This window comes from Peromyscus maniculatus, chromosome 3 (genome assembly GCF_049852395.1).
Source record: "Peromyscus maniculatus bairdii isolate BWxNUB_F1_BW_parent chromosome 3, HU_Pman_BW_mat_3.1, whole genome shotgun sequence".
Lineage (NCBI taxonomy): Eukaryota > Metazoa > Chordata > Mammalia > Rodentia > Cricetidae > Peromyscus > Peromyscus maniculatus.
The window spans coordinates 21,165,438-21,193,345 of record NC_134854.1 but is presented as its reverse complement, the minus strand read 5'-3'; the positions used below and the strand labels follow the sequence as shown (position 1 = coordinate 21,193,345).

At 37.3% G+C, this 27,908-nt stretch overlaps 1 protein-coding gene across 12 annotated transcripts in view; it reads left to right on the top strand.

Annotated features, from left to right (window-relative positions):
- Nucleotides 1-27,908, top strand: part of Ppp1r9a (protein phosphatase 1 regulatory subunit 9A) — a 268,989-nt gene that overhangs the window by 164,107 nt on the left and 76,974 nt on the right. For 7 of the 12 annotated variants that reach the window (XM_042272773.2, XM_042272772.2, XM_006986867.4 and 4 more), the window contains exons 5-7: nucleotides 2,060-2,164; nucleotides 14,678-14,813; nucleotides 20,117-20,182. In XM_042272773.2, the coding sequence (XP_042128707.1) occupies nucleotides 2,060-2,164; nucleotides 14,678-14,813; nucleotides 20,117-20,182 (307 nt within the window). The remainder of the gene's footprint in view (nucleotides 1-2,059; nucleotides 2,165-14,677; nucleotides 14,814-20,116; nucleotides 20,183-27,908) is intronic. The other 5 variants (XM_042272774.2, XM_042272777.2, XM_016005423.3 and 2 more) reach the window with 1 other exon arrangement.

Sequence of the window (27,908 nt, the reverse complement as noted above, 5' to 3'; positions counted from 1 at the left end):
GCTGCTGCTGCCACCACCATGATCATCATCGTCTTAGGTCTAGAACCAGAATGGCAAAAACGGGGGTGGAGGAGTACAACAAAATACAGAAGGAGAAAAATCAAAAGAAAGAAAAATAAACTGCTGGCAGACTTGGATGGCAACAAATAATATTTCTATTGTCTCTGAAACTCACAATGACTGAGATGGGGTGGGAGCCGCTCACAGTGACTCTGAGATGGGGTGGGAGCCGCTCACAATGACTCTGAGATGGGGTGGGAGCGGCGCTTGAGCGCTGAGGTGTCTTTCTGCAGCGCCGTGCTGTGACTGGCTTTGAAAGCCCACATGGTCACTTGGATGGGTCCTTCAGAAGGCGATGTTCAAATACAGGTGGCCCCTGAAGAACTTAAAAGATGACTTTCATGAACATAAAATAAAGAGGTCAAGGATTTTATTCGGCTGCCTAATCATTTCCAAAAGTAGTAAGAAAATTAATCTGATTGAAAGAGTATTTGGGGAACTGGGTTTCCTAGCAAGGGGTAGAGCCCAATGGCGGAGAGCTTGCCTGCGAACCTTGGGTTCCATCCTTAGCACACCCACTTCCTTTGCCTTCTCTAAGGAACAAGGTAGGTAAGTAATGTCAGAATAATAAAGCTTGGTTAGCTCTGAAACTCCATGATTGACAACCTCTAAAAGATCTGAAAACACCAAGGATTCTTTGACTCCCGTATGTTTGTTTAATTTCTACTGTGATTGAAACTCTTTGAGTCAAGTGTATACCCTGGAAGGACTCGTGTGTTTAAAAAAGCATATAGCAGATTGATTATTTACAGCTGTGTTTATAATAGCTAAATTTAAAAATGATGCATGTCCATCTAGAGAAAGTAGATGCACAAAAGATACTATGATATAGTTGTCAAAACGAATTAGCTAAAATTACAACCATGGTTGCCAGAGGGAAAAAAATCTTAAATTTAATTTTGAGTGAGTAAAGTAAGTAATAAGATGAGAAGTATACTTATATGCATTCGTTGGCATCTATTGCTAAACACACACACAAAATAGTATGTGGCCATCTATACTGAAGAAATAAAGGCAAGAAGATTATAAGAAAACAGCTAAGGGGCTTCCCCTGTTCTGTAATACATTATTAAAAAAACTATGATTCAAGTATTGCACAGTGCTCAGATTTGATAAAGCTGGAAATTGGGTGCTTGAGTGTATGTTATCAATTTCATACCACGTTATTCCATGCCCGCAGTATTCCTTATGAGGAATAAAACATGGTGTATGTAAAACATGTGTGTACATTTGGAAGTACTTCACATTTATCAATATTAATGTAATAGGCATCTCAGAAACATACATACATAAACATCTATCTTTGAGTATATATAAGCACCCACGCACACATGTGAACATTGTATATCTGAAGCACTGAGGCACTTCCTGATGTTGTCCCTGAGGGAGGAGAGCAGCATCAGGGATTAGGCTCCAAGGATACTGCAGCAGTTTCAGTTACCTTTAATTAGGCACAACACGTGCTAGAGATCTGCCATGCATTATAGTTATATTTTTTAAGAATATGTGTGATAAGATGAATCCTTTCAATATTACTTTTCTAGCTCCCAGTGGTATTTTTATTTTTTGTAATGTCTGCATCTGTACACACATTTATATATTTATGTGGGTATGTGTACATGTATATGCACATGAGTGTAGATGCAAAGAGAATAATTTCAAGTTTCGTTCCTTGGGTGCTGTCTACATTTTCTTGAGTATCTCTTTGGCCTTGAATTAGTTACACATGCTTGGCTGGCTGGCCAGCCAGCCGCAGGGATCCACTGTGGACATTTTCACACAGTTTCTGGGTGTCAAGTTCAGCCTTGTACCAACTGAGCTGTCTCTGCAATCTTCAAAAGATATTAAGTATCTTTGAAGATATTTTACTACAATCTGGAGCCTATTGTGCATAAGATAAGTTTGGAGTCAGCAAGTGTTTGGTCAGGTTACTTTCTTGGAAAGGGCAGCACGTTAACAGATGAATTCACTGTGGGTGCTATTTTCTCTTTTTCTCCAGGATCCAAGTCAATGACCAGATTGTGGAAGTGGATGGAATCAGCTTGGTGGGGGTCACACAGAATTTTGCAGCAACTGTTCTGCGAAATACCAAGGGCAATGTCAGGTAAATCTGAGGCTTTCTAATGAGCAGCTTGGTCACTTCGTACTTTTATGGATGGCAATTTCCCCATAAATATTTATAATTACACTGAATATTTTGTCTGAATACTTAAGCAGTGTGAACACCACTGTTGCTAAGCTGTATAGTGCAACTTATTGTTAACACAGTAGAATTGCCATGGCGATGGACTTCCTAGTCACCACCTCAGTAAATATTAATTTTCTTCTCAATTCCTTTTAACAAAACCAGCTTTGGAACAATTGAAACTGAAATGATGTTCACACACCAGTGGCATGCATTATTAGACAAGTAGGCTGAATGATTTGAGGCAGTGTATTTAAAAAAATCTGTTTATTGTTTTAAAGAGTCAGCCAGGATCTATCTCCAATGAATTGTATCTCTTCTAACGTGGTAAGACAAAGGGTACAATCTTCAGACCTTGGAATTTACATCTAGACCTCTGGTTGTGATAATTATGACTCTTAAATAAGAAGCCATCTTATCCAACTCTGGTTGAACTTTGAAATCAGTTTTATTTGACTGATGTTTACTTTTTTTGAAAGCACTGTAAATGTATTGTAGTTTGCCAAAATCTTATGAATGAACACTTTAAGGAGATACTATTTAGTGAGTGCAACTGAACTGCCAGTCATTCTGAAAACACTGCTGAAGCGACATCACTGGAAAGAGGACAGCAGTGCCCTCATGCAGCATATTTGATGTTCTTTATAAGCACCAGTTCCAGCTTTCAGCTTTGTCAGTGGGAGAGCACCATGTGATGCTGAAAGGATGCCTTGGGAAGTACAATCTAGACAAACGCGTGAGTGGGCTCTGGTGTTCCTCCTCACAGGCCTCAGTAAGGCAGGAAAAATAATGTGAAGGGTGCCAAGACACCCCTGTGATGATGCTCTCTACTCTTCAAATTGCTGTGTGGCATGCACACATCACTTCCCCCACGTGGTTCAAGGCTTGTTGAGGAGCTGCTCACTAGACATCAAGACAAACTCAACGACTGGACAGTATGCACACTCAACTGCTAAGAACATGCTTGGAAACATTTGAAAAGAGTAGATTACACATATTCTGTTTCCTTTCTCCCTGTTTTCCAGGTCCTTTGTGTTCATATTTCAATACTTGGAAAACTGGGAAGTGTCTTCTTAAGTAGTTTCTCTCATTTCACTCTCTCCCCATTTCATTCCATCCTAATTATATCTCTAGTAGAAGAACATAATTACATTTTTCAAAATATGAAAGTGCTGTTATGGAAAAAGGAATTTTTTATGTATCTCAAGTACAGATCAATACAGAGGAGTAGAAATAATCACAGATCCACCACACCCATCTCCTCTTTGAACACTTTCGGTGGCCCTCCACTCTGTGTGGAAGCTCTTGGGCCTGTTGCTGACGGTCCCATCTGGTGGTGCTTCTCGCCTCTTCTGTTTCCATGCTCTCTGGTTCCTCAGCCGCCATCGTCCTTCAGACACGACTCATGTGGTTGTTTCTGAGCCCTCTTGCCTTCACTGCTTTCTGTTCCAAATGCTGTCTTCTATCCAGAAGTACTGTGTCTTAAACAGGTCTCAGCTCCTGTGCCCTCCAGAAGTTCACCCTGACCTCACGTGGCCTACCTGATGGCAGCCATCTTCACACCATTGTTTTGCCTTGAGGTGACAGAGAATTCTGATTGCACCATTGACTTTGCAAAAAATCTTGGTACACACATGGTACTTTCAGCCTCCTTTATTCCTCCCACATTATTTAACCAGGATCTGAATTTGCTAAAGTTATGTAACTCAGAGTCTCAATTAGTTGACTGTAAGAGAAAGTGCTTTCATGATCTTAACTTTGTAAGAATAATATTCAAATCCAAATACATTTATAAGTGGTTCTACATGAAATACTAATTAAAAACTAGACCTGAATTTTTCATAAAAGTAAGATGCTCATGTGTATGTTTATATATATGAACATGAATGGATGAACATTTTGTTTTGCTTTATTTGTTTGTTTTATTAATTCTTTGAGACTGGGTCTCGCTATATAGCCCTGGCAGGCCTAGAACTTGTTATGGAGACAATGCTAGCTTGTAACTTGAAGCAGTCGTCCAGCTTAGGGTCTGGAGTCACATGCCACCAGCATGATGAAGGAGCTATTAAGAATATATGAATAGCCAACAATTGCTGGCGTTAGAAAGATTAAGACCAACAGAGATTTTAGGAGACAAATTAAGGGGGACTTGACTTCATAAAGTAATTTCCACTAATGCTAAGTACAATCTAGCATTTTGTAGATTACCACTTTAATGTTTACATGCATATATATTTAAACCTGTGACATCAGAACCCTTAGAGATGTGCTATTTCCGACTAGGATGTAGACATTCTGAGAAATATCTATTAGGGTTACATCTGGTAAATAATAGGTAGTTTGTATGTTAGGCAACTTTTTAAAAATGGATTTTACTTTTTTAACATTGAAATGTGATATAGAAAAATTTTTTATAATTAATACTGCGTTGGATTCACAATTCACTTCAATGAAATAGTGTTCATAATTAAGTTTAAATACTTCAAGTCTTGCTTTTAAAAGTCAATACAATCATATAAATAATTTTTACAGATATATTTTATGTGTAGTTTTTCGCTATTTATAAATATATATAAATTTACATTAACCTAACCCAAACATGGAAAAAAGAGTATGTAAGAGTATGTAGTGAATAAGAGCCGGAGACTTGGTGTGTCCTCAATCCGTGTTGTCCTTAAGCCTTACTGGAAGTGACTTGTGATCAGTTGGCCTGGCGGGGGGCAGGGGGGGGGGATGATATAAAATTTGCAAAGCTCTAGAAAAGCATTGTATGATCATGATCCACTGCCAGGATGCTTAAGTGTCAGGTCTGTGCCTCTGTTTTTAGTATTAAAATACATAATATTCAGGCTTTTATATAAAATAAGTACTTGTTTAAAATATTTAGTAAAGGAATTGTTTATAAGAAGTATTGGCGGTAAACTGGCACAACTTTCCCAATTTTGCACTTTAAGCTTAGATGTACATTAAGATTTAAAATTTTAATATTACTTGTGTGCCATTTTTGACTAGAGATCATTCTAATTAGAACTTATTTCTGAAAGCCAGGCATTTATAAACTAGCATTTTCCACTTATCCTCTCATGTTGTTCACACAGAATGTCTAGGATATTTGCAATTTTAGCCTAGCTAATTGTAAAGTCAATATTAGGGTTGTTTATATTTTGACAGCTCACCAAAAACTTTAATAAAGGAATCAAAAGAATCCCGTGTATTATAGACATGTAAATGCCAATAAGTAGAACATGCACATTGCTTGGCTTCATAATAGATGACAATAAAAATAACTTGTTTATTTGCCCATGTTTATTTTATATATATAATATATAATATATATATATATATTTGCCTAAAGGAATAGACAATCCCCATTCAAACTTGATGATGACTTTTTAGAAACACTAAAAGAGACCATGCTGAAGACCCTAGACACTAGCTGTAGACATTAGCATATCATGACTGTAGTGGTTTGAATAAGGATGGTCGCCATAGGCTCATATATTTGAATGCTTGGTTATTAGGGAGTGGCACTACTTCAGAGGGATTAGGAGATGTGGCCTTGTTGTAGTGGGTGTGGCCTTGTTGGAGGAAGTGTGTCACTGAGGGGGTGGGCTTTCAGGTTTCAAGAGAACAAGCCAGTTCCTGTGCCTCTCCCTTCCTGAGGAAGATGCCTACGGCATCTGGATATAGACCTCTCAGCTCCTTCTCCAGGACTGTCTGCCTGTGTGCTGCCATGATTGCAAGCCTTAATTAAATGCTTTCCTTTATAAGAATTACCATGGTCATGATGTCTCTTCACAACAATAGAACACTAAAACAACTGCAATTGCTCAATCATGAAAATTCTCAATTTTTAATTCATTTTATTTAAATTTTAATAACCTGCTTTATTTTTTACCATTAAAAATCATTGCAACTTGCCGGGCGTTGGTGGCGCACGCCTTTAATCCCAGCACTCGGGAGGCAGAGCCAGGCGGATCTCTGTGAGTTCGAGGCCAGCCTGGGATACCAAGTGAGCTCCAGGAAAAGCGCAAAGCTACACAGAGAAACCCTGTCTCGAAAAACAAAACAAAACAAAACAAAACAAAAAAAAAATCATTGCAACTTTCAGTGAATGGTGAAGAAAAAAAATACAAGAAATGTTAAGAGAATTTTTTTTCCTCTTAAACTTGAGGTTTGTAAGCAGGCCAGTTTGCTAACACATATACTGTCACTTCCGCTGGAAATAATGTAGATGATGTAAATGAGCTGTACAAGAACATCAGTTGATGGAGAAATGTGTGGAGAGAACTTGGTGGCTTAGTTATTATGTATTTGAATGTTTTAAAATTCAGTTGAAATTGATCCTGAAATGTGGAGTTCCAGTTCAATGGGAATGTTAGCCATGCAGTCCCTACCCCTGCAAAAGATGAATAAGCTAATTGTGTGATACATATTTTGTATATAACTAGTAAACAGAAACAAAAATCTTCTGAGCATCCTTTTAAAAATAAATTTTATCATAAAAAATGGAAAAAAATACCACACACCAAAATTAACCATAGCCTGTCTGTACATCTTTAATGATCTATATGGTTAGAATAGCCATTCAAAACATAAGCCACAGAGCTTCACATTGCATTTTACACTTTCACTATCAAATATGTTTTTAGGTACTTATCCACCACCCAAAACAATAACAAAAATAATCCATGACAATTAGAACTAGAAAAACACTTAGCTTTATGCCAGCTTTCTTTACTCATGTCCATGACCTGCATTCAGCCCTTTCCCTAATATTTAACTCCTTTCAGCGAATTATTTTATGCTTTCCTTGTGCTTAACTCAAAATTGTTTTTATAACTATGATTAACTAGGGAAGAATTAGGATGGGATCGCAGTAAACATGAAAATACGTTCAAATACATGGAATAATGGTGCGTAATCTGCATTAAGAGCATCAGTAAACAGTTACCAGGTGTTCTCTGAGCACCAAAGGCTTGAAATTTTTTGTATGAATTTTTATAATATTTATTGTACTTATTGTGCTCATTTTATAAATATAAAACTAATACGTAGAAATACTGACATATCCAAAGTCACAGAACCAATGTGGCTTCTATACTTTGATGGAGTTTTATTATCAAAACCATTTTTTTTCTTTTCTAGATGCTTTTATCACTTAAAATGTGCTATTTCAAAATATCTATGCTCGTACTCCATAACTGAAATAAAAATGCTAAATTTTACATTTCCTGTTGAATTCTGTATTTCGTAGATTGTATACATAATCTACTCTTATGTATTTATGAACTTAGTTTAGCCTAGGCTAAATGTAGAAATGAATAGAAAGGTGATTTGAATGTCACATTTTTAACAAGTTCTCTTGATTTTCATGCATCTCAGTTCTGTCTTGTGTGAACTATATTTTATTCTTGCTCACTCTTCAAGATGCATGAGTTCAGACACTAATTTTCACATGAGAAAGATGAGGCAGAGAGAGAGAGTAGGTTCTTTCCACTTCTGCATGTTTTAACACTGAGTCATACTTAAAAGGATGGTGTTCTATTACAACAGATCTATAACATGCTTCATACTAGACTTTAAAGATGCATGTAGCCACAGTCTTCTACCATGGCTCAGAAAAGCTGCCTAGATGAACAGGCATGTGTACATTAGCATGTTTAGAAGTGAAACCAGTTTATGAGATCTGTTACCTGTCTTATAGGCAATTCCAAATCATTTCTATTTCATTAAACTGTGAGATGATTTTTCATCTAAACTAGCATTGGACAAATAGTACATTGTGTTAAATTATGTAAGTGAGTTCAGAAAGCTCTGATATTAAGCAAAAGTGCCCTTATGATTTAAAATGCTGATTTCTTATGAAGTATTGTGTGGTCTTTATTTACTGTTAAATTTTGATCAAATGTGACTCATTCATATTAACTTTATCATAAATAATTCTGGCTTTGGAAATAGTGGTGATTTTTTAAGATGGAAACATATCATGTTAGAGTTTTCAATTATATTTTGTGATTACATAATTTATTACTACAATATATATTATGTTATTGTTTAGGCTTTTGTTATTTTTATAATTTTCCAAGTAAAATACCTCACAAGATTTTATCAAGACCTTCATTCATCTTTAGAGTTAGCAACAACATATTCAAATATTCGGCCAGAAGACAAGTTTCAAATCTTATTTTCTCTGTAAAGTTCATTGAGCAGACTTTCTGAGAAAGCATTTTTTTTCATTTTCAGTAAACTTTCTTACTCCTCAAGATCTGAACATATAATTTCCAGATGAAGGTAAAGAATTTTTAGCTTAAATGACCAGTACAAATGAGGGAAAATTTCATAAGGCCCTACCTCTAGGTAAGGAGCTGTAGGCAGCCAGTAGCTGCTGAGGAAGTGATAATCAGTTTTCTATAGGGACAAGACACCTAATGGGTTTTCCAAGTGTATATGGCCAATGCTAATTTGACTCAGTAGACATAGTTTTTTTTGTTTGTTTGTTTCTTTGTGTGTCTGTGTATGTACTATGTATTAAACAATAAATACAAAAGATCATGAATTCAAGAGGAGTCTGGGTGGTAGGGGAGGAGTTGAGGAGAAGGAGGGGGAGAAATTACATAAATCCAGTGTATTTATACATCAAATTACATACAAATTAACATTAAAGTGGATGGGCTAAATGAATTTGAATTCTATTCTTTACTTTGAGCTTGCATAATGTTTTTAATTAGTATGTGTTTTGTTTATTACTCTGTTACTTTATAGCACTTTAAGCCTAACTAAGTGATCTATTTAAAAACACAAAAAATATGTGCATGGTGGTGCACACCTCTAATCTCAGCACTTAGGAGGTAGAGGCAGGATGCTCGTTGTGAGTTTGAGGCCAGCCTAGTCTATATAGTGAGCTCCAAGCCAGTCAGAGCTGGATAGTGAGACCCTGTCTCAAAAATGGACAAACAAACAACAACAATACACGAAAAGGGCTGGAGAGATGGCTAAGTGGCTAAGAACTATAGTTGGCCTTTTCTTTGGGCTGCCAGCCAGTTCCCACATAAAGACATGGAGACTAATTACTAATTATGAATGCTTGGTCTTAGCCTGTGCTTGTCCCACTAGCTCTTTTAACTTAATGTAACTTGCTTCTATTCATCTACATTTTGCCTCAGAGCTTTCTACCTTTCTTTCATTCTGTATGTCCTCCTTTCCTGATTCCTCCATGTCTGTCTGTCTGGTCCCTGTGTCTCCCTGGCATCTCCTTTTCTTTCTTCTCTGAGCCTCAATTCCTCCTCCTGCTTACTCTTCCTACCTGGAAGTTCTATATCTCCTCCCTTGCTATTGGCCATTCAGCTTTTTATTAGACTAGTCAGGTGCCTTAGGCAAGAAAGGTAAAACACCAACACATCCTTACATAATTAAACAAATGCAACACAACTTTACATAGTTCAACAAATATTCCACAACATAAACACATGCAGTACATCTTTACATAGTTAAACAACTTCAACACATCTTTGCATAGTTAAATATTCTGCAACATTTCCTCCTTTTTGTATAAATAAAAAGAAAGGTTTTAGCTTTAACATATTAATACTACATACAATAAGAATAATTATAAAATAAGAATTACATTTACAATATCCAGTCCATTTGCATATGGAAAATTCAGAGAAAATACTCCATTATGTATCCTACCTTGGTGAATCTAAAGTTGAGTACCTAATTTGCTTTCTATCTTAACTTTTATTACCAACACAAAATTATCTTTTTAGACCTTAAAATATTTTCTTAGATAAACAATTTAAGCTTTTATGTTCCTCAGCCTTATAAATTACATCTCTAAAGTACATTTCTTTTCTGAATTTAGTAATAAGGAAAACTATAACTATCTCATCTTCAACTCCATCAGAGACCTGAGAAAGATATAATATTACTGGAGTAAATAGGAAGTGCAGAGCAAATAGCTTCCAAAACTATAGACATGATGGAAGCAGCTGGCTGCTTGGACAGTCACCCAAGGTTCCTCTGCCCCATTGGAGCATCCGTCTTTGGCCTACAGGCCTAAGCTATCTGATATACTTCTCTGTGAAGCAGGAATTGTGAGGGACCATCCCACCTTGTATTGGCCAAGCTCCACAGTCCTTTTCCTTTGTGTCACTGCCCCCCCACCGTTGGACGCCATTTGTAGTTGGCTTTTTCTTTGGGCCACCAACCAGCTCCCAAATAAAGACATGGAGACTTATTATTAATTATGAATGCTCAGTCTTAGCTTAGACTTGTCCCTCTAGTTCTTTTAATTTAACCTCTTTCTATTCATCTACATTTTGCCTCAGAGCTTTTTGCCTTTCTTTCATTCTGCTTTTCTCCATGTCTGGGTCGCTGGTCCCTGTGTCTCCCTGTTGTCTCCTTTTCTTTTTTCTTCCCAAGCCTAAATTCCTCCTACTTCCTCTTCCTGCCTAGAAGTTCCGCCTATACCTCCTCTCTTACTATTAGCCATTCAGCTTTTTACTAGATCAGTCAGGTGCCTTAGGCAGGCAAGGTAAAACAGCAACACATCCTTATATAATTAAACAAATGCAGCACATCTTTGCATAGTTAAATATTCCACAACAAAGAGTAATTGATGCTCCTCCAGAGGACTGGGGTTTACTTCTCAGCACCCACGTGATGACTTATAACCACCCATAACTACAGTTCCACGGAATCTGATCTTCTGGCTCCTGTGGGCAACAGGCACATACACAGTGCACAGACATATATGCATAAATAACATTCAAACACATAAAATAAACCAATCTTTTTAAAACACACATAAAAGGCCAGGGTAGGTTTGTCTACAACAGCTGTTCTAGGACATGAGGGTTTTAAAATTTTCTTTATATGTGTAATGTGAGACACAATTTCTGATAAACATATTTATCAAAACATAATGAATTCAATTATCAAGATTAATTTAACACACTGAAGACTTTAAGTATCTTATCGTAGAGACTATAATAACTTTAGTTACATCATCCTGTGCATCTCTCAGCAATTCAGAGTTCTCATTTTAGAATAGGAAACAAGGGCTGGAAAAATGGCTCAGCATTTAAGAGCACTGACTGTCCTTCCAAAGGTCCTGAGTTCAATTCCCAGCAACCACATTGTGGCTCACAACCATCTGTAATGAGATCTGGTGCCCTCTTCTGGCTTGCAGAAATACATGCAAGCAGAACACTGTAAACATAATAAATAAATAAATACTTTAAAATAATAAATCTAAACAAAAAGAAGAGGAAACAATGCAAAGATGCCGTCAGCCCTTCCTAGTATATGCGGTCGGACACAGAAGAGGGAGGGAGGAAGGCACAATGAGTTTCTCGATGGTGGACGCAGTCTGATTTTAAAATGCTAAGGTATCCACAGAACGCTCATCGAAATAGTAATTGACTTTAGCTGGATTACAGAAGACAAGGCCAGGATTTATGATTCAATTGCATTTCAGCATTCTAAAATTTAAAAAATAATATCACACTTACCACAGAAAACACAAACTACTTGGAGATAAAACAAAAATTTCTGAAGGCCTGTGACCTGAGAAAGTAATGATTAAAGATTGAGATGTCCCATGTTTATGGATCAGATAAGCTCATATTGTCAAGATGCCTTTTCAAAGCAATTCCAGATGAAACCTGGTGTGCTTTCCTGGAGAAAGTGGCCAGCTGATTATAAAGTCTATATGCAAATGCAGAGGAAAGACACGCAGAGGTCAAGAACTCATCATCTAGTTTCAAGATTTACTATATGATAGTCATAGAAGTGTTGTATTGGTGGAATTGTAAACACATCTCAGTGGAACAGACTGCAAAGTCCAAAATCATCCCACAAACATAGAATTAACTAATTTGCCACAGTGTAGTCAAGTAATTCAGTGTCTGAAAAGAATAGACTTTAACAAATGGTGTTGAAATCACTAGCTGTTTGGAAAGAAAGAAACCACCCCTTGTAACACTTTATGCCTAAAAATTAAATTTAACTTTAAGAAGAAATTTTAAATTAAAGAAAAAAGAAGGAAAAATGATTTAATAAGAAAGGAGGGGAAAAATTTAGGAATTAGAATTCATTGAAAGATATCATATTTTTTGTGTGTGATTCAACAGTTTATCATTAAAATCTACTCAGTATGCCATTAGCAGGTGTATATCTATTATTGTGTTGAAAAATAGATGCTGAAAATATTTGACAACTCCATCACATAGTAAGTGTGAATTCATCTCCACATGATTTTGTAGATGGTCATCTGTTGAAGCAGAAATACTGATGATAGTTTTAAAAAAAAATCAGAGATATAATTTGCAAAGCTGAGATGGGACAGCATAAACTGGTAGAGTATAGTAGATTAAACACAGAAATATATAGATGTACATTTTGTGTATATATACATATCTGCAAGCTACATAGACAAGAATATGTACCAAAACATATTAACAGTCATTTTTTTACCAAAATCATAAAAATAAACAACTTAATTTTTGAAAGTGGACAAAACTTTTGAAAAAAATTTTCCGTGGGACTGGAGAGATGGCTCAGAGGTTAAGAGCACCGACTGCTCTTCCAGAGGTCCTGAGTTCAATTCCCAGCACCCACATGGTGACTCATACCCATCTGTAATGAGATCTGGCATCCTCTCCTGTATACATAATAAACAAATAAATCTTTTAAAAAAATTTTCCATAAAAGACTTATGAATGGTAAAATGTGAATGATTATATCATTGTCCTGAGAGCATTGATACCAGCAGATAAACCACCAAAATGGCTGATGCTTCAAAGCACTGCTGCCCCGGCTATTGGTGAAGCTGTGCAGCAGGTATGGATCTCGTGCATTGTGAAGAGACAATGGAATGTCCCCACTTCTTCAGAAGACAAGTGGGCAACTCTGTGAAAATTTACACATGCATTTACCGTCTGACTCAACTTCATTATTAATTATTAGTTAAAGGAGAATGAAAACATGTCTATAAAGGCTCACATTAAAATGTTGATAGTAACTTGATGCATAATATCTAAAATCCACCTAAATTTTAGAACCCTCAATAGAAGAACACATCTGCCAAATGTATATCCCATTCACTGGACACGCAGTTCCATTAAGTGAAACTACAGAAGATTAGTGTGGAACCAGAGTGATGAGATTTTCTATAAAGCAATGTGAGGAAATGCTTTGGTTGGTAGAGGATCCCATATTTTCATTGATATAGTGATCACAAGCCTATGTGCTTGTCATTCTAACTGAACCAAACATTGAAAATAGATGTGTCTTACTGAATATGAATTTTACTTGACAAAGAAAATCAATAGGATCTTTTTTATACTTAACTCCCAAATGTTGTTGAGATAAGGAACATCTGAACTTAATTCCAAGCCAAGTCTTGTTTGATACTATGTGAAAGTGCTTTGGAAAGGCAATTAACTAGAAACAGCTAAGAACAAAAAAAATTTGTCTTCAGTGTCTTTATGCAGAAAATGGTGATCCATGTGGTTTAAGATTGAATGAAACATCCTATAGGCAAGGGGTATTTATCAATTAAGTGTAAAAAGGAGTAAGTATCACATTTAAAATAATGCTAAGTGATATTTAGAAACCATATACCATAGACATTATTTTCATTTTGGAAAACTAGAATCATATATTAATGTGAAAGGATATACCATGTTAAATAAAACATATTATACTGACAAGGGCTGATCATAAATGATGTGGCTTACAGAAAGTTAGTGTTTTTCCAGTTAATTTCTTTTAATTTAGCATCTTATACAAATTCATATCAACAGATGTTTTCCCATTGTTTCTTGAACCACGGTCTTTCTAACATCTTCACACACACACACACACACACACACACACACACACCCCTTGGGTTAGTATACCACCTTTTTCTAGAATTTTTTTCTTTAAATCAGATTACAACAAAACCCCTCTATTTCTCCTCCTTGTCACCAAAGTCTTAGTAATTCAGCAAAAGTCAGTGTCCCTTCACAAGCCACCCAGTGCAAGGGTCTCCTGCAAAATGTTTTCCAAACAGTTTTTGCAATATTATGGGACATTTTTATGGAAATGTTTTAGATCCTCAGGTCCAGGAGACAATGTGCTAGCCTCCATTTCTTAAGTCATCAAAATGTGTCAAGTACCGCAGGAGAGATTGCATCTGTGATGACTTTCATGAGAGTGTTAATTCTTTGTGGATGGTCCTCTATTTTCACCTTTCTTTTTCTTAGCTTAGCTGTGTGTGGAACGTTGCTTCCCTAGCTGAGTAAACCTGTCATCTCTTAGCTATATGAAGTACATGGGTCATAGTACTTTTCAGTCAAAATAGACTTTGCTCTGGCTTGAGTGTGGCCACTCTCCTTAGCTGGCTAATTGTGACTATATTACCCTCTGTTAACCTTTCCACAGGTTCGTTATTGGGCGAGAAAAACCAGGCCAAGTGAGTGAGGTTGCCCAGTTGATAAGCCAGACCCTGGAACAGGAGAGGCGCCAGAGGGAGCTGCTCGAGCGCCACTATGCCCAGTACGATGCTGATGATGATGAGGTAGGGACCACAACTGTTTCTTCCTGAACTTCTCACCATGGTGCTCCGGCATCACAGGCTCTTTGCAGTTTCCTAAGGATGTGGTCTACACTGAGCTGAAATAGGACCTCTTGGGAAAGAAATACCACTTGTACCTGATATTCTCTTATAAATTGATTCATGGTATCTGGAACACTGTGCAGGCAAATCAGTCTTAACTTTTAACACACCATTGAAAAGCAATTCATAGAAACAAGCAGAACCCATATAAATTATGGCTGTCTGTAATATTGGAATTAGATGTTTTTTTTTTTTTTCTGCTTTATATGTTTTCGATCGTTTCCAAATGTTCTAAAATAGTATGTAATACTTTTTCCCTTTGGAAGAACCAGTAAAACATTTAAACGAACACACACATACACACACACACACACACACACACACAGAGAGAGAGAGAGAGAGAGAGAGAGAGAGAGAGAGAGAGAGAGAGAGAGAGAGAGAAGCACCGGAGATGACTGAGGTTCTCCAGAGGCTCCCCCTCACCCCAGGAAGAGAAAGTTTTTTGGATGTGCTCAGAGGGATCTGTGCTAACATAACGCAGAGCAGAGCATTTTCACTAGTCCATGTCCCATGGCACAGGTACATATTGGAATGATCTTACATCCTGAGCTCTGCAGAAGATCAAGTAAATGAGTCAACACTAACCCCCCAGTGAACACGGCTCTCCGGAACCTTTGTGTGCTGTAATGAGACACAGACGCTGGCCTGTTTCTAATGTCAATGCCAAGTGCACACTGATGGGCTGGGACAACACACTTATTACAAACACATTCAAGTATGCGCATGTTTCATATTGGCGTGTCAAAAGATTCATCAACAGTTTAGTTGTAGTATTTCATACTTCATAAACGTGTAAATGCTCAGATAAAATAAATATTCTTTATGTCAGCTGACATGGCACAGTGAGATTTCAGACCTTTAACTTGTGCACATCTGAATATGTTATTTATCCAGACTATGGTTTTGCTTTCATCTAGGACACAGAAAGAGATTAATGAGTGGACATTGAGGTCTTTTTCATGTATATTTCATTTACCATGTCTTAACCTGAATGTATATTAAATTTTCATGTGTTTGTGGTATAATGAGAGCACATTCTCCATTTGTTATATTACAGAATTGCAGGTTGCATATCAATTAATATTTTGTTTTGTTCTATTTTTGTTTGTTTCTTGAGACAGGTTCTCACTATGTGCAAGCTGGCCCAGGTTGTCTTTGAACTCATAGCAACCTTTCGCCGTCATTTTCCCTGCTTCTGGGATTACAAGTGTGAGCCACCATACTTGGCATCAATTAAGTTTCGATCAAAGAAAAATATAGTGGAGACATTGTCCATGACTAAAATTGTCTCTTAGAGTTATGTCCTCCATTTCATTTTGCACTTGTGGAGTATTTTTGGCAAGAATTTTCTTATTGTACTGGGATACCAAGTCTAAAAACATATTATCTAAGATTTTGAAACTAAACACATGATCTCCTCAAATATTTGGCCTAGTTTTCAATTCCCTACTCTGGTGTTTTATGCTTTATTAGAGGCATCTAGGCTGTAAGCCTGCTGTAGGATTAGAGAGTCGCTTTCTACAGGTTTAGATTTTTTCCTCTCTACTCTGATAAAAGAGTTTTTTGTACCTGAAAGTCTGAGGACTATGGAGACATCAGGTGGTGGAGAAAGAAGAGGCCCAGTAAGGCTGGGTACCACTGTGTCCTTGGCTCTACAGGGGTTGGACTGCATCTCAGAACTCCTGCTAGTGGCTAAGGGTCCGCACTCACTAATCATCCCACGAGGCCTGGGTGTGGGAGCCTGCAGAGCAGCCCAGCCCTGGGGAAGCACAGGCAGGAGACCTGAAGAGCTTGAGTCAAAGTCTGCCTGATAAGGTGCTGATTGTGTTTTGTTTCCCTGTGTTTAACTTTAGTTAAGTTAAGACTAAGTCTCCAAGTAAGAGAGGGGCACTAAGATAATCCAGTCATTTTAAAGCTCCTCCAGTAAAAGTTGTGTATCTAAGATCATGTTTCTTCCAGGTACTTTGAGGAACTGGTTGATCACATTTAGCCCCCTGAAAGTTTCAACATGAGCTTCTAAAGTCTGTCTGTCTCTCTTTCTCTCTGTGTGTCTCTGTCTCTCTTTCTCTCTCTCTGTGTCTCTGTCTCTGTCTCTCTCTCCCCTTTCTCCCCCCTTCCCGTGTGTGTGTGTAAGAGGCAGAGAGAGGGAAGGAGGGAGGAGAGGAAGAAGGAGGGAAGACAGAGAAGAGGGGAAAAGAAAGGGGGGAGAAGGAAAATGATTTTCTCCTAATTTTATAATTTGAATAAATGAAAGAATCTGCTGAACAGTTATACTTAGGAACATGTCTCATACCAAGTTTCTGCTTGGTGTGTGGATTTTATTTACATATTTATTTGAGAAAAGCAAATAGAGTTCATTGGCACTTGAGCATGTATTTTTTGGGGAAAAGAGTGAGTAAAACTGTGATCATAAACTTTTCTAGGAGTCAGTCTCACCGAACCTTTAAAGCCCTAGAGAGATATTTTTCCCCTTACAAATCCAGTAACCAAGGTTTTTTCTCACCGTTCAGCTAGTGGTTTGCAGATTTCAGACCCGTGCTCTCCCCCTGGCCCCGAACCCGAGCCCCACAATGCACTGGGCTGTTTTTGAGTGGAGCACACAGGACACCTCTCATGGCTCTGTCTCTATTCAGACACAGGATAACTGGGCAACAAAAGGTGTTAAGAGGATTCTTGTTTTGAGTGATGGCATTTCTTGTCATTCTTCAGGTCTGTGAGCCTTTGTTCTGTGCTTCTAATAATAGGGACATTGAAAACTTGCTTGACTGTAGGCAGCAATGTGTATGTGTCATCTACATAGAGTCTAAAGAGAAGATTAATTGATACAGAAATGTTTTACAACAAGGATTGAGTTGAAGGTTCTCTTCCTTTTATGAGTTGTAACTGTCGAATTCCGAAGCTGGCTACTGTGTTAATGCAAGTAACATTGACTTCCTTGAAGTCAGACTTCCTTTGTGCATTCCTTACAGTGTTCTCCTTTCTCAGTGTTCCACAGTGCCTTCCCACAGCAGGCTCAGGCAAAAGCAGCCATTAATTTTCTGTTCACAGGAGAGATGAAAGCTGTACAAACAATGAAAATTTACTCCACTGTTAGAGTTTCCAATGTTGGCACTTGATTCAGATTTTTAATTAATGCTACCAAATATTAAGTTGGAGGATTGGAGTGTTATCTCTGTTTTCTGTTTACTCTTTTCCTCTGTTAATGAAAAGTAAAATGACCAAGATGTGAGGGAAATGAGAAGGACCAATATTGGATATCCAGTGGATAGATGGACCTTGAATAATTGATTTAATTTCATATATAATTGAGCAGTTTATTGATTTGTGTATCTTTGTTAGGACAGGCCTGAATATGTACAGTCAGTCACAGGGCTTTTCACCTCTGCTGTAATTCACAGAATCATCTTGTAATTTCCAATTTAGGATCATTTTATTTGCTAATATCTCCTGTGACCTTGCCTGGACACAGCCAGAAGACCCTCTGATTACACAAAGAGCAACCACGGTCCACTAGCTCCTTCCCAATCGAGGGCTGAGATGAGTGTTGCCCACAGAAGGGTGCAGTCCTTCTGGTTTTGATCAAATTATGCAGGGTTCATTTTAACTTGGAGCCATCACGTTGACAGGTTGCTTGAATTGGCTATACAGGAAACATCTGGATGTGAGAAATATTTCCTGCAGTTGTTAAAGGACACTGGCCCTTTGTGAAAGGAGAGATTGTCATGTATTACTTACGCCTCTGTTCATCTGCTGTAACGCTTTAGGAAATTATAAGTCATGCTCTAATAGAATTTGAAATGTATAGATAATCCTCAAACTATTTAAATTTCTGCTGCTTCTGCTTTTCTCCAAATATTTAAACTAGAAGAGTTTCCAATAAGCAAACAGCCAATTCTGTTTGAATGTGCATTCCTGTGTCTGCACTCTCTGTTAACTATTCTAATTTGGAAAAGCACAAGTGGCCCTGCCTAGAGGCCAAAGAATAGGAGGGGTCCCCCAAAGAGCAGGAGATGGAAATCTGAAGGCTGAACGGTTCACACACATGCACATCTGCAATCAGTGATCACATTTCTGGGCTTAAGAGAACTATTATGCTCACTGGGACTTTTTTCCTCTCCCTCCCTCCCTCCTTCCTTTCTTTCTCTTTCTTTCCAATTTAAAAGGTAACCATGGAAGACTCAATAAATCCCTCAGTCAACACCATACCATGAAACTCTGAGTGTATGGTAAAATTTTCAAGTAGAATTTAACAACATTTTAATCTCCCATTATAATCTGTAACTATCAACATTCAGCTGGTAGTGGTTAGGTGATATTGTTCTGTTATTTATTTTATGGATTGTGTTCATATTTTTGGCTATATTTCTGCACAAGAACATTATGTAGTTTGAAGTGCTGTGTGCTCAGGCTGGAAACAATATTAACTGCAGTTGAGTCTCTTTGGTTCAGAAAATAGATACGGTCACACTGAAGTTAAAAGGAGTCAATTTGCAAGTACTTTTTAACATTATTTGATTATTTTACTTCCTTAAAAATCCTTTGATAATGGAGTATTTATCACATTGTAAAGTTGTTTATCACAAATGACATTTCAACCTCTCTTTAGGCAACAGATTATAACATGATCAACCGTCACCAGAAAACAAAGCTCTCTCTCTTAAAATACAACTTATTCTTTTATGATTTGTTTTTGTTACAAGAAATTCATATTCTAATAATATTGTGACATTTTGTCTCTTAGAATCTTTTCAGGTATTGTATGCAATTTAAAGCAGCTACCCACCGGAATATTTGTTCTTATTGCTTCTGTTAACATGTAACAATTGGAAGCAAAACTGTAATAGAAACTGTGGTTGCATAAGTATTAAAAAATGTTCATGAAAGTCATTTTTGTGGGGGAAACATTATAGGCTAATGCTGAGTTTAACTCAGGCTATTTGCTGTTGCTGGTTGGAAACAGCTTGCTCTATGTGAGCAACAGATAGCAATGTTTGTTGCTAGCCTTTTAGTACTGTGATCGTAACAATGCAGAGAGACATAATCCTGTGTCTGTGATCTGGGGAACTGAGGGTGCAGCTACCTTAGTGTCTTCTTGGTCCTGGGCAGTGTGTGGTCTAGCCACCACTTGAACCTTGAGGTTTTTCTACCCTGCTATCTTGGGGTTAGGCGGAAGCCTTCTCTAATTGTTTCTATCAACATTTTAGAACACTGTGGCTGAATTGCAAGGAATGTCTGGCAACTGCAATAACAATAACAACCGTTTCCTTAAGGTTTGTGTTTTGGCAGAAAAATCTGCTTATCTGTACTTTCTTGCTCAGTGTGTGAAATTAAATATTCTACACATCTTATTAACTTCCTATTCCCTGAAAAGCGTTTCTGGAGCTGTGTGTTTTGTGTATTAAATAATAATTGAAAATAATGGTTTGAAAAATATAACATGCATTTTATATACAGGTCTGCAAATTGGACTCACTTCCTCGTATTTAACCACGGGTGTATTTAACCCCTAACCCTTTAAATGTTTTGTGATTCAAATTAAAGGGGAAAACTTTACAAAGAAACTCAATTTTAGGGCTGTATAATATTTATGTAATACAGTATACATAGCAATTTATTTTCTGCTTAAAAATGTTTGCTTTTTAAGGGAAGAATCTTCTGATACTGAGTTCTTAAGTTTTCACTATATGTTTGGATGAGCATACAGGTTAGACAAACCAAGTTAAGTATTGAGCTTTAAGTAGTCATAACAGTAGTGGCACTTACAACAGAATCATGTGTGATTAAAAGGTTCATGAGCTGATCATAAGAGGAGCCTGACTTATAACACAGAGCTAAATTTTCATAGCGATCCAGAGGCTGTGATTTTGTTGGATCTTTCAAATTCTTTAACTATATCGTTTTGTTTGTAAACCTCAAAGTTTTACTTATCTCCACCATTGACATATAGAATCGTGAGATTCTTAGAAAACATGCTTTTGAAGACTGTATCCATGCTTGAACATCACCCTGTACCTCACTGTGAATTTTGATAATATTCTTTGCATCTAAGACCAATCACAGGTAGCGAAAAGTCAGAGCCACGGATAGCAAGTGTTAGGACAGGAACGTTTGCCTAGCATGGTCATCATTTGTACCTAAGAACTATAGTGGAAGTGTTTAATTATATTTTTCCTGTCCCTATCTTTCTAGCTGCCACAGTATAACATTAGTCATTTCTGAACTAGATCCAAAAACAACAGAAAGCCTACTTTGTCAAATCCTTCTTGGCCAGTAAGTTTATCTGAAAGCATAGACTTTGTCTGCCTAGCAGCATATTTGAGTGATTCTGTATCACACCGAAAACCACAGAGCCTGAAGTCAAAAGAGGTGGCATGGGGACAAGTATAAATGATATTTCCAACTTTGAAAGTATCTTAGTTGGAAAGATGAATGTAATTTTTACCAAAAGACTTGTAAAGTTCTGAATCACAGAAAGAAATAGACCCTTCTATCCCGGGAAGCCAGCTTGCCTTCCGGTGGGCAGTCTGTGCTGGGGTAGGCTCCCCGTTTTGTCTTCCGTGACTGGCATTTACTGTACAGACTCTTGGTGGTTCTTGCATGTCTCCTAATTTGCCTTTCAGGCTCTGCTTAGGCTTCATCTACTTACCAAGCCCTCTGGGTCCCTCTCAGAAGCTGGACTCAGGCTTTTGTTTTTAGTGAGCCAATAGTGTCCTAGGTATCACTACTTTTCTTAGCTCATAAATATCTTCCATTAGTTTCCTGTCTCACTAATAACAGGTATCAATAATTAATTGATTTCTACTTTTCACAGGAATGACCACAGCCCTGGGAAAAGTAGACAAAGCCAAGAAATTGAACTGAATTAAATCCTATGAAGAAAGTAAAGATAAAATTGGAGAATAGCTTTAATTTGCATTCTCCTGATGGCTTAGGATGTTGTACACTTCTACAAATATTTCCTATCGCTGAGCGTGGTACCATAGGCCTTTAATCCCAACACTTGGGAGGAAGAGGCAGGTGAATCTCTGAGTTCAAGACCAGCCTGGTCTACAGGGTGAGTTCAAGGACAGCCAGGGCTACCCAGTGATACCTTCTCTTGAAAAGCAAAACAAAACAAAATACTTTCTACCTGTTGGTATTTCTTCTTTTTAGAGCTCTCTGTTAAGTTCCATAGCCCATTTTTAAAGTTAGATTGATTATTTTCTTTTTTTTTTTTTTTTTAGTTCTTTGTATATTCTGGGCATTAATACTCTGTCAGATATATAGCAGACAGATTTTTGTCCCATTCTGTGGGTGCCTCTTTTGTCAGTTAATAGTTTCCTTTGTGGTGCAGAGATTTTTAGTTTCATGCAGCCCCACTTGCTGATAGTCTGTTCCATTTCTTACTTCCTGTTCAGAAAGTCCTTACCTGACCCCACACTGATGTGTGCATCTTACTATTTTCTCTGATGTTTCAGTTTCAGATTGAATGTTGAGATTGTTGATCCATTTGGCATTGAATTTTTTCTTCAGCGTGAGAGATAAGGATCAAGTTTCACTCTTCTACTTATGGATAGATACCCAGTCTTCCCAGCACCATGAAGATGCTGTCTTTTCTCCAGCATGTATTACTAGCATATTTGACAAAAGTCAGGTGGTGGTAGGTCCATAGACACGTATCTAGATCCTTAATTCTATTCTCTTGATGAATGTGTCTGTTTTTGTGCCTACACCATACACCCCTCTGCTCCCCCTGCCCCGTGACTCTATATATAGTATAACTTAAAGTCAGGAATGGTGATACATCAGGAAGTTTTTTTATGGTTCAGAATTGTTTTGACTATCTGGAGTCCTTTGTGCTTCCATATGATTTTTTTTTTTAAATTTCTGTGAAGAATTGCATTGGAATTTGATGGGAATGGCATTGAGTCCATAGATCGCTTTCGGTGGGATGGCTATTTTTTACAGTATTGATTTTACTAATCCATGAACATGGGAGTTCTATCTCCTAGTGTCTTCAATTTCTTTCTTCAATATTTTAAAGTATTCATTATATAGATACTTCAGATAATTGGTTAAGCTTATCCCAAGGAATTCTTTTTTCTTTTTCTTTCTGGTTGAGGCTATTGTGAATGGGATTGTTCTATTGATTCCTTTTCCAGTGTGTTTGATTTTGGTGTGTAGAAAGGTAACTACTGATTTTGGTATGTTAACTTTGTAATCTGCCACCTTGGAATTTCCTGGTGGAAGCTTTACAGCCCCTTATATGTAGATTCACATTATCTGCAAATAGGGGTGCTCTGGCTTCTTTTTCCATTGTAGCATCTTTAGTTCCTTGCCGGCTTTCTCTACCAAGGCACTATATTAAATGAGAGTGATGATAGTGATGCTCTAGCCCTGTTCGAGATCATAGTGCAGTGCCTCAAGTGTTCTCCATTTGACGTGTCGGTGGCTCTGGAAGGTCATAGACAGCCTTCGCTATGTGGCCACGTCTTCCTTTGTCTCTAGCCTTTCCAGGATTTTTATCTTGAAAGGATGTTAGCTAGCTGGGGAGCTGGTGGCAGTAAGTTGTTTTTTTTAAAAAATAGTAGAAGACATGAAATTTGGAGGGGACATGTGCGCACTGGTTCTGGAGAAGTTGGAGAGAGATTGTAGGAGTGCATGTTCTCTTGCAGCATACACATGTATGGACTTCTCGAAGAATACATTTAACATACAACATTGTTCAAATTAAAAATGGAGAGTAGAGTTACTTGTAGTTGAAAATATGATAGCAAAAAAGAACTGCATAGAATGCCGGAAGAGACTCAGTATCATACAAAGCAAGACTGGAGAGTCGATATTGGAAGAGGCTGGAGCGCAGTCATACTCACACTTGCTGCGCTGTGACTTCACACTTGCACTAGCGTTTGCCCTTTACCACACACAGGTGAACACGACTTCTTACTTAACGTTCTTGCAGGAGAAACACAACAGTCAAAACGACCTAAATAATGCCAAGATCTGCACTACGCAAATGGCCTTCTGCTACTTAGAAGTGTGTTAACTTAGAGATAGCCTTCAGTCATAGAAGTGAATTTTCATGAGCAACAATGAATGGCCACCCAAGCAAGGACTCATGTGCAGGCTTGTCCATGGCAGCTGTATGCCTACCTCCATCAGTGACCCAGGCCTTTGAAATGGATATCAGTACTACAACTCTGAGTTCTGGAGTTCCTCATTCTAAAGGGATTTAAATGGCTATTTTATACAAATAAGATTAAGATAAAAGAGGACTACATAGATATTAAATGTATAATTTAATATTTTTATTATAGCACCATTTTGAAATCAACTTCAATGAGGAACAATTTGAATATGATAAACTGTACCACTTTTAGTGTGTCTAAGCTAACAGTTTGGTACGGAAGCATTGTCACCCTGTCACATTGTAGGACATTTCTATTGTCCCAGTGGTGACCTTGCAGTTCTTCTCAGCCAGAGGCACTGTTCACTCTGCTTGCTCATACTGCAGGTTAATCTGGCCAGTTCTAGAATGTCATTTGAATGAAATAAATCTAAGGTACTTGTTTATATCTGGCTTCTTTCATTCATCTTACAGTCATATTTATCCTTAATGCATAGTTATTCTAATGATACTGTGATTGGTATTGGTTTGAGTTACTGTGGACAGAATGCCATCCATACTCTAAATTAACTGGATAATTGGAGAACTTAATCATATAACTGGAATGCCATGGGCTACTATCTCTATAGATGGGAATAAATCCACCCCATGGAAAATTACTGATATTAGAGCTTATTGCTAAGTGGCAAAGAAGAAAACATTTTATGTGAGAAATTATCATCAAAGCAGCTTAAATCTGTGCTGAGTTTCACACGAAATACAAGCATGCCATTTCTTGGGTGTGTTCACTTCAATCAAAGCCTAAAGGTTAATGTTTTGAGAAATAAGAGTTTACAATTTCAAAGTACAAAACTAAATGGGGAAACAAACACCGTGAGTAATAAACAGCCACAGGAGAAGGAGAGAAAGGGAGGTGAAGAAAGGGGTGTGGAACAGACAATGAAATAAGGAGAAAGAAGAAAGGCAAAAAAGATGAGGTAAATCATTATGAAGTATACCCAATTCCACAGAAGTTCTGTTTGCAGACCTAAGACTAACAGTCATACAACTTCGATGTCAGAAATGTAGTGAACCCTTGAGAGTGTGAGATGAATGAACTAATTAGTTACAACCTTGGTCTCGAAACCTAATGATGAGAAATAAAACCTAAAATTAAATTAAAATTGTGCAAAAGCCACTTAAGCAGAATGTCATCAAACCATATCTGACAATATGCATCAAAGGTCACACATCCTGATTGGCTATAGCCAAGAATGCTAGGTAGTTCAATTGTTAATACCAAGCAGTGTGCTAGAAAACAAGAAGAGGAGAAACAAATCAGAAAAGAAGAAATAAAACTGGTACAATTCCCAGAGGATGAGACTATCTATTTAGAAAACTTGAGCAGTACCTGTTATTCAAAATAATACAGGTTTTAGCAAGTTTTCTGAATACATGGTATTAAAATATAACATGTATTTGAATGTCTACAAATGAGGAGAAAATTGTAAGTTTTAAAATACCACATTACTAGATATCAAGAAATAAAGTGTATGGGAGATCCTCAAAGGGGCAATAAACTTTTACTGACATGTATATAAGGCAAAGAAATTTTACTCATAGATTGAAAGACTTGGAGCTACATTGAGTCAGTGTTTTCCAAGTTGATGTACACACTCAGTCTAGTTCTAGTGAAAATCTAAAGGCATTTTCAGTGGCTTTGGTAAGCAGTTGTGTGTGTGTGTGTATACAACTTTTATATATAATATATATATATGAAAGAAAAATGCAATAAGACAACCCTATCAATACCTTAAAAGAGATTGTTGTTATTAGGTTGCTGTAATCTCGACAGCAGAGCACATGAATAGGCAGGTTAGCTATTGATGGAGATCTTCTATAGAAGTTGAGAAATGATTGAAAAAAGCACATCAGTAAATGCAAGAAAAAGAGAACTTGAATTCCCATCTCAGTCTCTACCTTCCATTGCAGGTGGATTGGCCAGTCAAATAGGAGAAGTAGAACTAAAATAAAGACAACAAAGAACAGTGTTGATATGTCTTTAATTTGAAAAGGAAAAGTTTCAGAAAGGCAAAGATTGAGAAAAGGGCACCATTATAATTAGGAAGTTACATTTATCAAACAAATACTTTAAAGAAAGTGAAATGGTCAGCCAGAAACTAAAAGAAAGTATGGACAATAGAAATTGAGTCCATAAGAAAAGACCACCTGTGGGTCCCTGGCTTGAGCAGACACGCCACATAAGAAGCCTCAGTGGCAGATGATAACCAACTCGATTGCTGACAGCCAAAAAGTGGAAATTGAAGACCCAAGCAAATACCATTTGAGACCTGTGGAACTGATTTAAGTTGGATATTTGAAGTTCAAGGAAGATGAGAAGTAAGGAGAACTCTCATTCTGAGCACACAGGAAAATACGTTGGCTCAGCCACTTTGGAAAAACAATTTGTTACTGTCAAACAAAATTTATCCAAAAATTCTATCTTTTGTTAAACATCTTAGTAAAATAAAAATATCATACATATAATCAAAACTTATATAATGTAGTCTTGTAACAGGAAAATAGAAGACATCTGATATCTCTGTTAACACAAGCATGAATAAATACACTGGTATATTCACACAGTTCAGCAGCGGGTGAGCATTGTATCAGTAGCTCACAACTAGTGTAGTCTGAATTGTCCTACTGTGCACAAAGGCACAGAAAAATGCAGTATGATTCCAGTGGTTACAAAATCCTGCCAAAATGACGGTGTGTTGCTTAAACAAAAATATAGTAGAACTAAAAGCAAACAGTAGCAAGAATGATAATATTCTAACACAGTTCTGCCCTGCAGCTAGTGGCTGATAAGGAGTCAAGGATGCTCGTCCATGGGAGTGCAGTATAGATGCTCTGTTCCTCTTGAATTAAGCTGTTAGCTTAGTAATAGTTATGTCACTGTGCATTGTGCTTTGGATTTTATTTTATATATTGTCAACTTGGCACTTTAAAAAATCCACCATACTCAGTATCTTATATTTAATAATTACATGGATTTAAAATGAATATAACATAGTTGTTAGTATTTGAGGAGTTAAAAAATTAGCTTAAAACTATCTCATTTTTTTAGTGTAAAAACCTTATGGTACTCCATTATCATCATCATCATTATTATTTGGTTTATATTAAAGACAGGTCTCACTCTGTAGCCTAGGCTTACTTGAAACCCACTATTTAGATATGGCTGGCCTTGAACTAAGCAAAGTCTCCCTGCTCAACATTGCAAGTGATAGGATTATTGGTATAACTATCATGCCCAGAAGTATTGGTACTTCTTGAAATATACAAATACCCTTGTCCAGCCTCAGATCCACTAACTCAAAATTGTGAGAGAGTGTGTGTGTGTGTGTGTGTGTGTGTGTGTGTGTGTGTGTGTGTGTGTGTATTATGGGGGTCTGGATCTGTGGGGGGTATGGGAAGGTGCTGGCTACTATCAGATCCTGGGTTACATTAATTAAAGCTTCCAGGAACACTGAGGTAAAGACCTTTGTGTTCTTGTGTAGCAGGCACTTGGCAAGAAGGAGCTGCTTCCAGAAAGCACACATTCCTGTGAGGAAGGAACTGGAATTCCCTCTAGAGGGAGAGCAGAAGATTGAGGTTCTGTTTGTTAATAGCGTGTAGGTACGATATATATAAAAATCGCACTGATGGCACTGGGGTTTTTACACTTTGTGCAGCTGTAATTCTTTTATAATTGATAGTCTGCTATAATTTTTTACAGTTGTATAAATCAACTTTAATACAAGCTATAAGGCAAACACATATTCTCTAAGATTCGATTCATTGTATGTTACAGAGTTATTAAAGCAATAATAACATGTACCCCTCTTGTAACCAGCTGTCCAGTTCTG